The sequence below is a fragment of the Sinohyriopsis cumingii genome, chromosome 12 (genome assembly GCF_028554795.1).
Source record: "Sinohyriopsis cumingii isolate HCF-2022 chromosome 12, ASM2855479v2, whole genome shotgun sequence".
NCBI classification, from domain to species: domain Eukaryota; kingdom Metazoa; phylum Mollusca; class Bivalvia; order Unionida; family Unionidae; genus Sinohyriopsis; species Sinohyriopsis cumingii.
This window is the reverse complement of record NC_142972.1, coordinates 52,423,809-52,439,233: the sequence shown is the minus strand read 5'-3', so window position 1 is coordinate 52,439,233 and position 15,425 is coordinate 52,423,809. Positions and strand designations below refer to the sequence as shown.

The window sequence follows — 15,425 nt, the reverse complement described above, 5'->3', positions numbered from 1 at the left end:
AAGGCTTTCTTGAAATCAAGGAAAACAATCCCACTCATATGTCCATTATCCATTTCCTTCAGCCAAAGATCACTTAATTTGGTTAGTTCTGTTTGGCACGAGTGGTACTTTCTAAATCCTGATTGCGCTTTATGAAATAGAGAGTATGTTTCGAAAAATTTATAGACCTGAATGGTTACATGCTTTTCAAATAGTTTTGACAATACAGGTAGAATTGATATTGGCCTGTAATTTCCTGGATCCTCCTTTTCTCCTTTCTTAAAGATAGGTGTAACCTTTGCACATTTCAGTGTTTCTGGAAAATTACCACTCAATATACTTAAATTTATGATATGCGTTAGTGACTTTGTTATTACTGGTACAGCAATTTTAAGAATTCGTGGACCAATACCATCCAATCCAGAGGATTTATTAATATTAACCTTAATTAGCATATCAAAAACATCAGCTTCACTAACATTAGCTATTGAAAAATAAATATCATCAGGAATTTTAGCTCTTATAAGTAATAGAAGAGCATCAAGTTCAATTGGGATGTTAGTCTGGTTCTGAATACTCTTACTGGAGATGCTTATGAAGAAATTGTTGAACATTTCCACAATGTCTTGTACAGATGTTGCTATATCATCATTTTGCCTAAATCTAGGGGGAAGACAACTTACTGTTCTTGGGTGGGTTCAGCTCTTTTAGATGCTCCCACAATGTTTTGGAAAGCATGAGCTGCATGGATATAATATTACTTTCTAATTTCAGTATTTTGCTAACTCTAAGGCCATACAGAATTACATATTAGATTCTTGTTCCTGATGTCATCTTTTCAGACATCCCCTGGTTTTGTAATTGCCTAGAACATTTCATTTTAAGTAATATTGAAAACAGAGAGTGAGCTTGCAGTTTAAAAGGTTAAGTTTATGAAAAAAATAGTCTCTTTCATTGAATGGTGCTGTATTAAAAATCAATTGAACATAAATTTTTATGAAGTTTTCAGTTATTTCAGCTGCAACTTTTGTGTCCTTAAGATATTCCTGATTTGTTTCCAGATATTATCATAAACTTTTCAGCTATTTAATTTAATTTAATTGCCATTCTTTTTGTTCTTTAAATGTTCTTGACATGTTCAGAATTCTGTCAAGAACTATTCATGAGCATTTTATGAACTATTTAAATTCATTTTAGTACATTAACTGTTCTTAACATGTTCATGAACTCATTCAAGAACAGTTCATGAACTCATGTGATGTATTATTGTTCTTGAATTGTACTTCATTTGTTCTTAAAAGTTATTCATGAACTGTTTAAGAAGTGTAGTTCATGAACAGCCAAAAAACAATTTGAAGAATGTTTCCTGTTCAGTTCAAGAATAGTTCATAAAGTTCATGAACTGTTCATAATTCAAGAACTCCATTTCACAGGGGCAGAGATGATAGAAAAAATAGTCCATATTGAGGATAATCAGATTCAGGTCAGGAGAAAAGCAAAATTCTGGTTTAAAAGGGAAACAGTCTTATCGTCTGAGGACAGTGGAATTTAGTTCAAGTTAAAACTTTAACAAAAAGGGAACAATAGCAAGAAAAAATGTGGAAGGAAGTTATTGTCCCCAAATTGAACAATAAAATCAGATATATTAGAAATGAGATATATTAGTTTTTGTTGAAACCCATTCAGAAAGGTACAAAAAAAAAAAATTATATTAAAATGGAATAAACATTCATTATTTTGTGAAGGACTCTCTGTCATTGTTCTGTTTTTCAGTGATATTTCAGTGATGTTTCAATGATAAAATCTCGCTGATATTTTCAGATATTTTGGCAAAATCTCAGTGAAATGTCACAGAAATTTCTCTGAAATTTGGTGAATACCATAATTTTGGTTAAATAAGGACATTCAATAGATTTCACTGCAATTTCAGTCACGTTTTCACTTGGGATGTGCTCTTTTCTCACTATAGACTCAACTTTGTCGTGACACAGGGAGGGATGCAGGAGAGGTTATTTTATATATACATGATTGAATTATTCACATTCCTCTACTTTATGTAACTGATAATTCTTTCTAGTTTCTTCATCATTAAGTAACTTTAATTAACCAATCAAGAAGTATTCTGCTGATTGAGTAATAAACAGTAGATGTACTGTATTTGGGGGATATGAAATAAGTTGTAATGATTTATATGTAAGCCAAAAATATTAATTTTTGCTATCATGGGATCTATTTCATGTGTGCTTTTCTTTCTTTGTACTTACACTGCGAGAGAATTATTTATTCACATTAAGCACATCATACCATTGCACAGGATAGATAAGTAGATACAAATTTGTACATTTACTTTATTATAACTTTCTTTTTTGTATTTACAGCTCCAAACCCTCCCACAGGAGTTGTGTGTTCTGATATTGGAGACACTAATGTTGTACTGAACTGGATAAAACCATCTGTTCCTAATGGTGACATTAAAGGATATATAGTCAAGACTTACAAATATCCCAATAACGATACACCAGTAATGGCTAATAATAGCAGTTTATCTTCTACACAATTTCAAGTGGTCGGGCTTGATCCAGGTATATTTTCATTTGATGAAGGAAGATTGTTTAAAAATAGTTTGTCAGAAACTAATTTCCTGTAATAAAAGTAATTACTTCTGCATTCTTAATTGCATTACAGATAATTGTTTCCAGATTAATGCTTTTAATTTGTTTGGAATATAGCTAAAAGGAAGGTACAGTAGATCAAGTGCCTTTCCACTGTTGTTATCTGTATTAAAATGAAAGGGCTGTGGCTTATAAATTCTTTTGTTCATGGTGGCCAGACAAATATCAAATTTTACTTTGTCCATTAACTTCAGACAGAATGATTGCATTAAAATCATATTTGGCTGCCATTCATTAGTATCTCATTAAAACCAAGGGTGGCTTTCTGATGTCTGGTCTTCATGTATTCTTTTCATTGTATTTAATATAGTTCTGGGGTGTTTTTTAGTTCCTACATTTTGTACTGCTGCAATGTTTCCACTCATTACCTTGATGGATTGAAATTGAATAATTACCAGGCTTAGCCTGTATAAACTACTAACTGCCAGTTACATTCTGTTTGTGACGTAATTTCATGCACAACATGCATTTCTGGCCAGTGTCATTCCATATTGTGTGCAGTGAGCAACATTGGCATAGTGGTTACCATTCTATATGTATAAATTAAAGGGTGTAGGTTTGAATCCTCCCCTGACAAATTTGAGTTAGTGGCCATAGTGTGTTTGTGGGAAGTCATTTTAGTACATATTTATTGATCAGCTGCAAAACAGTTGCATTGTACATTAACATAACTGGTTTCCATGCAATAAAATGTTATTGCTTCACTTATTTTTGGTAAATTCATTACACATTGCATGTTTGTTGCTCTTATAAGGAAATTAGAATGTATTTTGTTTATTTGAGGATCAATATGTCTATGGCCAAAGTCACTAATTAAAGCAGAATTGTTTTATATACAATATTATGAGTTCTACAGTGCATACAATTACCAAGCTTTGCAAATGAATATATAGGAGAAAGGGAGTCCTGTGTATTTGTGGGTTGAAAGATGGTCACTGTCTGGCCATAGCAAAATAGTGTTCATGCAGTAATTTGAGTTGTGCTGGAAGTATTCAGTTTGTGAGGTCCAATGATCAAAAGTCAAGGTCATATTACTCATGGAAGTGAAATAGTTTCTGTGCATTTCTAGTAAGTATACATTAACCCAAACTTAGTAATATGTTTCTTTAGATGGTAACATCCACTATTGATGAATTTGTAAAAAGTCACAATCACTGTGATTACCTTGAAACAAGTAGTTATGTACCATTTACAGCACTAGTGTTTAAGTGAAAGTTTAATGTTTGTTTATCTTTACAGCCCTTAAGCATGATTCATTGATAATATTTCTTAAACTTAATGTAAATTCAGTTTTTTATTGTTACATTGATATGATCTAATATACTTTTCATATAAATTTTGCCTCCCTTCAGCTTTTTTAGAAGATCTTATGGAATGTATTGTTGTATATTGTCCATCGTACATACATTCATTAGCATGATCTTGTTGTCACTATTCCTAAACCAAGGATTGCCACAAACATTTACACAAGCATTCATCCCAAGGTTTAATTGGTCCAGACAAAATGCTGCTGCTAGAACATCCTATATGGAGGCCATAGTACCCATCTTGAAAATGTTTGTATAACTACTTCTTTTAAGTGGATGGTCATCTCAACACCTGGCTTTGACTGATAAGAGTTCTTGTTATGTCTGGTTCATCCTAAAGAAAAAATTGTAGAACTACCATCCAATATGTCCACCACATCAACCATCTAGAAAATTAATTTTTGTATTACATATTCTGAGAAAATCATATCAGCATGGCGTTTTCATTGTAAGACTTGTTGGGATGTCTTGTTGAAAATTGCACCATTCTGAGATCCATCTTGAATATCTTGTTATTATTGCTTGCCTAGATGGAAAGTCAGAAGGATATTATGTGTTCATCTGGGAGACTTATTATGATGTCTAGTTGATCATAAATGATTATGGTACTCTTTAACATCCAGTATTTCCACCACAGTGACCATCTTGTAAATTTTGTCATTGCTGCTCCTCTACAATTGATCATCATATCAACATAGGGTTTTCTCTTAAGACATGACATCTTGTTGGTCCAAAACAAATACAATGTCATTCATTATGTGCACTGTTTCTGATACTCCTCAACATGAACAGTTTTATCAACCTAAGGTTTGCTCAGAAATATTTCTTTTGATATCTAGATAAATCCTAAATGAAAACTGTGCTATTGTGGGATCCATCTGGAAAATTTTGTTACTGCTTTTCCTAGATGGAAAGGCATATCAGCATTGAGTTTTAACTGGAAGACCTCTATTGGATGGAAAATTATACTGACATTGTGTTTTCAGCAGTCTTCCAATCTGACCTTCACTATGGCCACTATTGCAGCCAGGTGCAAAAGGTTTTTCAGTGCTATTCCTCCTAGATGAAAAATCTTATCCCTGTTGTTTTTTTCTCAGGAAAAATTCTTTAAATGAACATAAATAAGTATTGTGTGAATGTGACATCCAAACTGGCCACCTTGGCAGCCAGTTTAAATGTCTGTCCTTTTTTTCATCACTACTCGTAATGGAAAGTTATACTGACATTGGGTTTTCACTAATGGACTAATTATGACATATAGTCTTTGACTTTATAAAATATTTATTTCTTCGTCATGATGACCTTCTTTGCTTTGAATATTATTAACTGAGCCAAAAGCTTCACATATATGTGCTGTTTTTCTGCAGGGTCATACTACAGATTTCAAGTTCACACTGTCAATGATCTCTCTCAGGAAGAAATTGGTGCATGGTCACCACCACCCTACTGCCAAACAAGAGCTTTAAGTAAGTAAAATTGAGAAATGCAATATGTTTTGAAACTAGGTTCATTACATTAGTGGTTTTGTTTCAGTTTTCTCATATTCCTCATGGTTAAATACCATGGTCTCAGACATAAAACATCCATGTATGTTTGAATCCCACAACACATGCAGTGTTACATTAACTGACATAAGAAATCATTTTAAAACATCATTGCTTTTATCAGTTTTAAACACAACAAAGACTTTATTGTTGTTGCATGATTTTCCAAGTCCCTTGATTTTAAAGTTCAGGAGGTAAATTTGTCATTATTGGGAATATTTAGAAGTTATATACTGTTCTAATCCAATTTATAGGAAATTTCACAATTTAATTGGCATACCACCTAGGCAGATAAATTCACAGAACCTATCTGATGAGTTTGTATGGGATTTGCCAGTATTGTGAAATGTTATGTATATTTGATTTAATTATATCTGATTTAATATATATTTATTTCAGTTTAATTGTTTGTCAGTTTTAAATTGTTTTTTTTATGTTTTTCATTACATGATCTTGTAATGTAAATTTATTCACTAGAGATGATACTTTTTTCAGAAAATAGTTTGACCTTGACTGTTAGTTTATAAACACCAGGTGTTGATCCAGATCCTGACATTGTTTCAGAATTTGTAGCAACCTTCATAACATGCCTGAAGTGCACTTTTCAGCGACACAAAATTAATGTGTTCTAAACCATACCAGATGCTAAGACAGATGCTCGTTAACCCAAATGATAAGACTGATATGAAAGATGTTTGTGGACCAATCTATCTCATTAAGTGTGAAGTACAGGGTGAAAATTGGTGTCAAAACATCTATATTGGTGAAACAGAAAGGACATTAGAAATGAGATTTAATGAACATGGAAGACCGAGTTCAAGCTCATTTGAGATATCATGACACATCCACAGTGCTTGCCCTGGCTATACTGTATCTTGGGACTGAGTAAAAATCATAGATTGAAAACAAACCTGGTTTGAGCAGGGAGGAGTGGTTTAAGTAATCTACCTGCATGCTTGTGCACAAACCAGTATTGGACAGGGACAGGGACCATTACAACCTGCTGCATATCTGGGACAATATGTTAACATGGCTCACTCCCTCGGATGATGTTAACAGTTAATAAAGAATAAATCAGTCTGCTGATGAAGTCCTTAGTACGAGGATGAAAGCCTCAGGCTAGCTTTCTGTATTTATTGTATATGTGATTTAAAAGTTAAAACTTTATCAAATATCCATACCTCTTCAGTGTAGTATTGATGGTCAGCAGGATTGCATTTTTAAAAGAAGTAGATTTAAACACTGGCATGTTTATCTTCAGTTAGAAATTTTAAGAAAGGTTATATAATGGAAGAAAAAGATTTTCACAAACCACATACAGCTGGAAGAAAATGTTGTTGCTATGACATAATTAACTGCAAGAATGTGAATAAGTTGATCTCCCTGGAGACAGGTGTTCTTTATTGATGCAGAAGAAATGTTTGAATTAGAAATTTCTTCTGGTACTAGATAAAAGAGCTTCAATACAGCCTCATTGCCAGTGTGTGAAACTTGCCAAAAAATACTGCAAGCCCACAGGACCAGTGAACTGAAAACACTACTGGTCATATTCATAACCAACTGTTCGTCCATCTCATCATACAAGAAGACAAAATGTAGTCAGTGACTCAATAAAATTCAGGTAAACATGAATATCAGCTCTTAGTAAGATTCTATATGTAATGAAACATAAAAAACCCCACAAAAATAAAATATGTTATATATTAATATTAATTTATGAAATTTGATTAAATTTACCATAATATGGGCACTATTTACTGCCCAGGACAATGATGCTTACTGTCCGGCAGATCCAGATTAATAACTCATATAGAAGCAAGGCATCGTGATTTAACCATTGATGACCAGTGTGAGTTATTACCATTGATGACTCTATCAGGACCATACTTAGCATCCAAAGCTGAGGCTGTGGTATCCAACGTACAGCTGCTCATGAAATTAGGTCTGTGGAAAGATGAGTTTCAGCAGTGGATTGCTGGAATTATAACTGGATCAGATGCATCTAAACAGTTATAGGTCATTCAGCTCAGCATCATGAATGATACCTGTGTCTCTAAATTAGTGAACTTTCAAATCAGTGTCTAGAATAGATACAAATGCATGATTTATTCTCTCATACAGGCTAACATGCAAAGTTTCAGGAAAGTTGCACTATGGATCTGAATAATGTGGTTTGCTATTTATTGTTGAATTTAATTGAAATATATAGACTTGTGAGATTTTGCAATTACAGATTGAAATATTTATTACAGTATATTGAGTTGGGTTAACTTAATTACATATTTTTTGTCTTGGTACTATTGCACTTGCACTTGTCAGCTAGTTTCATCATTGTTTTTGAAACTTTATACTGTCAGTGATCTTTTCTCCATTGTGACCCCTTTAAATGCATAATCTGTAAAATAGTATTTTGGTTGTAATTTGTCCTTACTGAACTGCATTGCAAACTAAATCTTTTAAAATTTAAATAATTTGTTTCAAATATTCTATGGTAATGCTATGAAAAACAGAATATATATGTTATTACTCCAAAATTTTGTGTTCTTTCAGTGCCCTTGGCTCCAAACAATTTAGTCCTCATCAACACAACATCAAGAAGTTTCACAATATCATGGGAAACACCCACTAAAGTGTATGGTGAACTTGTTGGATATGTCCTTAAAATAACCAACATGGACAACAACTCATGTGTTGTTGAGGAATTCACAAATTGTGTGGGATGTACTGGTGTGTTCCCAAATGTAAGTACTGTTTTAATAGATTCAATGTATACTGGTGTTATTACATTGCAAACATTTATGTCCTTTTGTTATACTGTCTTATAAAATTGCGAACAATGAATCCCAATTGCCGTGCTGTCCATGGGAGCCATATTGTGTACCACCTCACCTTAGTGAGACTGCCATCATGAAGTTCAAGACACAGAAACCATTATGCTGTCCCTAGAGTTCATATAATAAACTGCCTTATAGTGAGATTGCTTTATGATGAAGTGCATGATACACTACTTATTAGAATACAGTCCATCAGAGCCATAGAGTATATCACCTTATAGTGAGACTGTCTTATAATGAAGTACATGAGCATATTTTCAAGAATTATGTGTATCATGTACTTCATCATACAGCAGTCTCACTATAAGGCAGTTTATTCTATAGTAGGCATGACATGAAATCTGAGTATATTAGTGTAAAAACTAAACATATTATACCAGAGTTTCAGTTGAATCATGCAACAAATGTAGAAGATATGTAACTTTCAAGTAATTTAATAAAATATGATCAAATGCTTAGCTTAAACAGGTGAGATTGGCAAGACATGAATTCCAAGTATCTAAGCATTTTAATCATTAGACCCATAGTGCTATTGCCCAAAAGTTTCATTTGAAATGTAGAAGTTATTTAACCTTCAAAATTTTTGTTTGAACTCAAACTTTAACATAGTTCACTATGATGCTTAAGTAGGTGCTACGTAAAAGATAGGAGCTCCTAATATACATTGTCACAGTATAAATTGTATGTCTAAAGTGCTATTATCAAATAGTTTTACTGCAATGCAGCAACTGATGCAGAGGATATACAACTTTCCAGTACTTGAACACAAAACTTAAACATTGTTGACAATGCTTTATTGTAAATGTGACTGTGACATCTTTATCTCATATGATTGTGCAGATGGCAAAGAATCCAACTTGAAAATCACAACATCAGACAGCTTTTAGCTTCCTACTAGAGAGCCATACTTGGTACAATTGAAGACTGTTAAAAACTAAGGCCATGGGTTCAGTACATGTCCTTGCTAACTTGGATCAGCTTCTTCATTGTGGCTCTTTGGAAAGGCCACTTAGCTGCCATTTCCTTGATATGATGTACCTAGTAATGTGTTGAAAGTGTCATTAAAAATTGACTGACCAACAATAAATCTTCCTCTCAGGTTTGTTTATCTGACTGCAGAACATTCAAGTCACATGAGGAACTCAAGAATTACATTTGGATTAAATTGTTGTAAATACAGGAGTTCATGTTGACTGAATAAGATATAAATGGCCTCCTTAAATCCATAACTGGGGCACTAAATGTTTCTGGGATGGATAATGTATATGTGTCAGGAGAGATGCGAAGAAGTCTTATTAGAAATGGGGACCCAGCTTTTGTGATCTCATTATTTGTAAGTGTAATATTATTACTGTGGTACTCCTTTCAGTCCGTTACATCTGATGTAGTAGATAGGACCAGTTTTATCAGCTTCATCAGATCCTTCAATGAACCAAGTAATTGCCTTATGGTTCAGTTGACTTGAACAGATGTATGAGGTGTTCTGAGGTATCTTTTGATCTGCTACAAAATGGCATGCTTTTAATAGCTGCCCTAATCCTTAGATTTATTTAAATCTAGGGCATTTCTTATTTTCTTTCTTGTCTAAAGCAGATCAGTGTTGTTGGTGTGGTTGAACTCTTGTTTTGTGATCCGACGTAGCTGTTTTTAATATTGTATAACTCCATACTTATTGATAAGTCCAGCCCCATTTTTCACGAATTTTAGCAAATATTTACTAAGCATACCTTTGATAATAGGTCAACCTTCATCTTTTTCATAGATTTATTAGGCAGGCCCCTTAGCTTTATGACAGGAGGAAAACTGTACCTCTCAGCTCATGCTCAGTTGAGTGGGATATGCCTTAAAATCAGGATACTGATCAGCATGCATGATTTTCTTTATATGCTTGTCTGAATAGAACCATCAGCAATTGTCAACGAATGCTAATTGTTCATATCTTCCATTTAAGCGGTGAATTTGATATCTGTTTATAAACTTCTTGTGGATTCATTATTGTTTATAGAGTAGTTTTTGTAGTTTTGGTGGACAAACTACCACAAATATAAAAGCACAGCAAAATATGAACAAGCTGATATGCAAAGAGTGCCTTCCCCTCTCACTTCCAATTTGTTGAGTTTTGCTTTCACAGCAGCTTTAATACCATTGAAATACCTAACTGTACTATTAATCACAAAAGTAAGCTCATATGTGCAAATAATGTCTGCATCTCTGATTAAAATTTCCCCACTTACGTTAAATGTTAGCAATGAATAGCTTACCTGATGAATGGATTGGTTGCAGTAGAATTAATCCTATTTACTCAGTAATGTGTCGACAGTACAGTATTTTATAGACACATATACATCATCTCTCAATATTTTATGTTTTTTTTAAAATGAGAAATGTAGAAAATAAAATAACCATGAATATTTATTTTTAATAAAGCCAAACAAATTGGATGCCCACAGTAAACATTATTCACAGTATTCAAATAATATGTGAATACCTGTATAATTCCTTAGTGTAAATGTCATTGAAATAATGATACCACTTACCAATGGCATTTGCAGTGGTACTAATTGCATGTGTCACCACATACAGATTGTACACAATTAGTGAACTGGAGATTCCATGGCAACACCATGTATATACAACTAAAAATACCAATCTAAGAATAGAAAAAGACATTGGGATTGAAGAGGCCTATTGCACAGAATCTCTTTGAAAACAAAACATAGGGAAGATTCCTATTACCATATATCTAGAACATTTTAATTCCAGTTGAATGTATATGTCAAAGGTGGTTGGAGCGTCGAGCAGAAAACTCACTGATGAAGTTCTTAATGAAACACAAAAGCTGTTAAAGTGTTGTGGCTGGTTTCCTGTAAATGAAATCGAATAGTTTAACTCAATGTAAATATGTAACTTTTCCTACATGTTTAGTCTTCGTACTATGTTAGGTGAATGTAAAGAAAGTAAAGAATATATTTTTTTTAATGATTTTTATATTTTCTATTATGCTGTGGCAATGTCTCTCTATGTCTACATCTCTCTGTTTCCTTTTCCACATGATAACTACAGTTCTATTGCATGCACCTTCATTAATCTTTCTAGATGGATTATACTTGGGATAAGTAATAATCATTTCAACATTTTGGTCAAAAGGTGAAAATTGCAGTCAAGATGTCTAAAAGTAGAAATATGATTTGCACACAATAACATTAGTTTTTCTTCCCAGACCTGAACCAAACATATGAAGTCTATATATTTTGGATCATGTCTTCAAAAGTCAGGATAATTGACTGATGGAAGAAAAATGGTTTCCTAACACTGACATTAGTTCTACATCACATATTTTGACCAAACTTTGTGGACAACTTACACATGGGTAAGTTAGGAAATTATTTGGATTAAAATGTAATAGGTCAGTGACACTGTACAAAAATGGTTTTACCACTGTGTACCTTCACCAAAGTTTGTGGATGACTGTACTGTGGTAAGAAAGAAGTCAAAAGATCAAGGTTGCTGATTTCTGCACATTAACTTGAGCTCTTCTTTGTCTCAAAGGGACTGAACTTATGGATGGATAGCACTTGGAATAAGGATAAGCCTATTAATTTTGGGAGTAAAAGATCAAAGTCATTGTGTGACTGAAAGAAAAAAAACAGTTTAGCAGAATGATTTTTATTTTAGAGTACCAGTAAGTATTTGCACCAAACTATGTGGATGATTTGTGCATAGGATAATAAAGCAAACGTTTGATTCTGGGGTCTGGAGGTCAGTAATCATGGTTAAAGTAAGTCTGATAAGAAAATAATGGTTTCTGCTTACTAACTTTAGTTCAAGTTGGCATACTGTGACCAAATTTTCAAGTCACTGAAATCCACTGGTCAATAATTTACAGTATCAACCATGCCCTACTAATTTCTACATGGGCTACTACACATTTGGTGGGTATATAATGTGTCATTGATGATACTATTGTTAACATGATAATCTGCCTGTTTCATTATCACCACAATTTATAGTTCATCCATCCATCTGATTTCCATTTGCTTGTCACAAAACCTTCTCCAAAACATAGGTGTAAACTCACTAACCAAAGCACATAAGTTGCCCATTTGGTGACCATTTGCAAAATAGTCACAGGAATGGGTCAGAGGACAAATATACAAACGCTGCAGTTGCATTAAATAGTATTTCTGTATATTTCTACCAGACTTCCAAACAAGTTTTACATGCATTCATAGACAAGTACTTGGATTCATTGAGAAAGGACCCACAGATTAAGAGAGGGAACATACAACAAAGAGCCTTGAAGTAGTTCTTCTTGCAGAAACTCATTTATACTCATTTATGACAAATGCATTTGGACAATTGAAACGTGTTTGATAAGAGTTTAGCTTGCTTGGGAAAAAAACAAGAGAACTTAATATTTCTGATATAAATGATCTCTCTTCTGCACCAAATTTATAACAAATGCATTACATAGTATTTAACCTATATTCATATTAACAACAGCAAAATTCTCCTATTTTGTAGCAAACTATTATTCATCCAAGCTGTGGTTCTGTTACTACATACAAGAATTCAAGCAGAACTGAACTTAACACTACTAGAACCTACATTGGTTCCTTCGATCCAGACATTTGGTACAAGGTGACTGTTGCTGGAGTTAATACAGACCAGTTGGGGAAAATAACAGAGCTGAATGTTACCACTTTAGAAGAAGGTAGAACAGCTAGTAATGTTTTTGTCTCCAAACAATTGTATTACGACATTCATTTTTGATCAGATATTATAGATGGACTGCTCTCAAGGAGGAAGAACCCTGTTAGTTTGGGGACCAAAGGGTAAAAGTGATTGTCTTTGTAATGTTCATTAATATATTTCCTATTTGCTAGGATCTTTTCTAGCATCTCTTTCTCTTTAATTGTCCTACCTTCATGATAAATAAGTTGGATTTTTTTCTTCATTTCATTAATGATTTGATCTCTATGTTATTTTCAGCAATTTGTGTCTGTTACAGTTGATAATTATTAAATCAAATTCCTCATTAAAAACATAATTATTGCTTATTGCATTACTTGCTATGTCACCAATATATTTTAATTCCATTATACTGCTGGTTATCATCATGAGTTAAAACTTCATGGTATACCATCATTTCCTTGAAAGCTTTTGCAATAAACCCTTCTAAATCATTTTGACCAGTTTTGAGTAATATTATGTAGTTCATGAAATACTGTTGAATTGTAAAATGAGAGAGAGAGAGAAGTAGCTCACCTGGCACTTAGTTCTCCAGAAATATTTAAAATTGTTTGTTTTGTTGTTTTAGATAGAGAAATGCTACAGATCGATTTTCTGCTCTTTATAATATCACAATATTGAATCAGATTAAGATTCACAAGAAATGATATGCTTTGGTTTACTTTTCTTCAAAATAGTGTAACATTTTACCTCTTTTTTCTCTATACCAAACATGTCAATTTTAATTTAAATACCAATGTCTCTAGATAAGAAACGTGCCTAGAGCAGATGATCTGAGTTATAATATCAAAGTGATCACAGCCACATTAAAACTATTACTAGTATCAGTAACAATTGTCAAGTCAGTCTAACCTCAAGAATACATTACATGCCAAAAGTTGTACCAGAACTTTTTAATACAAGCCATTTAGTTTAATGAATGACAACACATTTATTAAATCTGATTCCTTGGTATAAATGTCTGCTTTTTCATAAAAATTAAGTTTTTGTGCGTTTTTAACCTCAATTTATGTCATAATGTTGCCATTGATTAAATTTTTACATATTCAAGGGCCGGAAAGTGTTTACTGTTCTTAATGGCATGGGAGACCTTTTTTAAAATCCTTAATTGGGGTCTTTGACACAGAAATTCTTGTGCAATGTTGCAGTTTTTTCCTAAAATGATATCCAGAGTATTTAAAAAGTAGTTGTCGGTCATTGTATATATTCATTTATTTTGTTTTACTGCCTTTTGAAAAATGGTGTACTCATTTATTTCCACCGAATATGTTGTACAAAAGGCCCAATGCCATATAGACCGAATATGTTGTACAAAAGACCCAATGCCATATATGCAAAATATTGACTATTTAACCATGAATACATTTGGATGTAATAATGTCCACTTTTTACATTTGAAAGTGGAGAAAGTACCAGGGGTAATGAGGTTGCCACTTTGAGAAAAGTTTAGTATTGATCACCAGTGCCCTCTAGTGACATACCCTTTTGCTAATCAGAGATGGTTTCAACACTCAGCAGTGAAAAAGGAATAATGATCTCTTTTTGAATTCCAGGAAATTCTTTTCATCCACTAGAGTGTCAGTCCCATTAAAGGATTATAGTTTAGTTTTCCTACATTACTTTTTTATGGCAGAAACTCGTGTATGATCTGTTATATCTGGCTTACTATTACTTTTGAACTAGTAGATCAATCACTTTACTCACTAGAGCTAAAATGCTTCTCTTCTAGAACTTGTTTGATTTTCTCACACTTGTCTCTGTTAATCTTTATCCATAATACATTATTAGCCTCATTTATTTACAAGACTATTCTGTTATGCATCATTCCTTGTGCAATAAGTGTTGTGATTTGATGTGATTTGGATTTTTAACGTAGCTTTAATAATTTTTCAGTCATATCGCTACGATGTCTGCAATGTGGCAGTTTATAGTGATGTCTTGCACTGGGGCATCATGCCGCAGATATGTAGCATGACGTCCCACCCAGTCACATTATCCTGACACCAGGCTGACCAGTCCTAACACTAACCTCTTAATGCTGAGCACCAAGCGAGGCAGCTGTTAGTACCATTTTTGTTAGTCTTTGGTATGACTCAGCCGGGAATTGAACCCACGACCTTCCGCATCCGAGGCAGACGCTTTAACCACTAGGCCACCGGAGCGGTCCCCTTGTGCAATAAGATAATCAATAGTAAAATGACTTAAAGAAGTTGGAATAATCAAGTTAAAATGTTATTTAAAACAAGTGTCTGACGTTGAGCATGTTCTCACTTTAAATACCTTCTTGCTGTTGCGTGATTAATAGTGTTATATTGTTTGTCATTTATTTTGTCAAAA

The 15,425-nt window shown here is 33.3% G+C and overlaps 1 protein-coding gene across 1 annotated transcript in view; it reads left to right on the top strand.

The window, feature by feature from the left end:
- LOC149786441 (tyrosine-protein phosphatase 10D-like) overlaps positions 1-15,425 on the top strand; it is a 198,197-nt gene that overhangs the window by 44,983 nt on the left and 137,789 nt on the right. The window contains exons 10-13 of the mRNA XM_089976886.1: positions 2,358-2,561; positions 5,326-5,424; positions 8,053-8,243; positions 12,861-13,050. Of these exons, the coding sequence (XP_089833012.1) occupies positions 2,358-2,561; positions 5,326-5,424; positions 8,053-8,243; positions 12,861-13,050 (684 nt within the window). The remainder of the gene's footprint in view (positions 1-2,357; positions 2,562-5,325; positions 5,425-8,052; positions 8,244-12,860; positions 13,051-15,425) is intronic.